The 845-nt window shown below is 41.8% G+C and overlaps 1 protein-coding gene across 1 annotated transcript; it reads right to left on the bottom strand.

Annotated features, from left to right (window-relative positions):
• Window positions 1-14: 14 nt before the first annotated feature.
• Window positions 15-515, bottom strand: LOC139884543 (heat shock 70 kDa protein 17-like; the record flags this gene model as incomplete). Its single annotated transcript, XM_071868554.1, has 1 exon — window positions 15-515. A coding segment is annotated over exon 1 (501 nt), but the record flags the coding sequence as incomplete, so codon positions are not given.
• Between the last annotated feature and the right edge of the window lie 330 nt (window positions 516-845).

Genomic DNA, 845 nt, shown 5'->3' with positions numbered 1-845 from the left:
AAGTATGGAGGTACCATGATCACCGCATCTTTGACAGCTATCTTGGAGTGAAACTCTGCCAAATCTGAAGCATACTTCAAAATCATGGCCAACAATTCCTCCACGGAATAAACCGTTCCGTCATCAGTTTTAAAGCTCACAGCGCCTATAGAATCTTCAACGACGTCAAAGGGCAAGTACATTGAATCAATGATGTCCTTGGCGAATTTGTAAGGTTTCGCCAGCAAGTCTCGGAGGTGAGAATAGACTTTATCAGGATACCGGGCGATAATTCCAGCAGCTTCTTCTCCTAGAAGACGGTCACCTGATTGAAAAGCGAGGAGTGCTGGAGATTTACGTTTGGACATTTCATTAATCGCGATTGAAATTGGTGTCTGCCCTGGTTTGAGATTCACCACTGCCACTTTCAGCCATTCTGAACCTAGATCTATGCTGGATACGGCCGATTCAGAACCAATTGCGAGGAGTGAAAGTATGGATAGGAATAGCCCTAATCTGAATAACGCCGTCCTCATCCTCGATCGGATCGTTTATAGTAAAGTTATATCTCTGCAATTTTATCTGCAGACAATGGGAAAAATCAAAGTAAGAACGTAACAAAATTTGATCAAGTGTAGAAAATGGAAATCCAGGAAGTGGAGTACTAAAGTCAGCTAAAACATCCATTGCAGAAATGGACCTGTTAGAGAGAGAAAGCATTCTCTGTATGCAAGATATAGCTTCTGTTTGGTTGACGGGAAAGTGAAGAGAAAATAAATACAGTATGAGGAAAATTGAAGGTGATGAATAAGAAGCAGAGAGACACTTCTCGAGTTCTCGCAGTTGAATCCTGAATGGAAGAAATG

Source organism: Rutidosis leptorrhynchoides, unplaced genomic scaffold (genome assembly GCF_046630445.1).
Source record: "Rutidosis leptorrhynchoides isolate AG116_Rl617_1_P2 unplaced genomic scaffold, CSIRO_AGI_Rlap_v1 contig566, whole genome shotgun sequence".
NCBI classification, from domain to species: Eukaryota; Viridiplantae; Streptophyta; class Magnoliopsida; order Asterales; family Asteraceae; genus Rutidosis; species Rutidosis leptorrhynchoides.
This window is presented reverse-complemented; position numbering and strand designations above follow the sequence as displayed.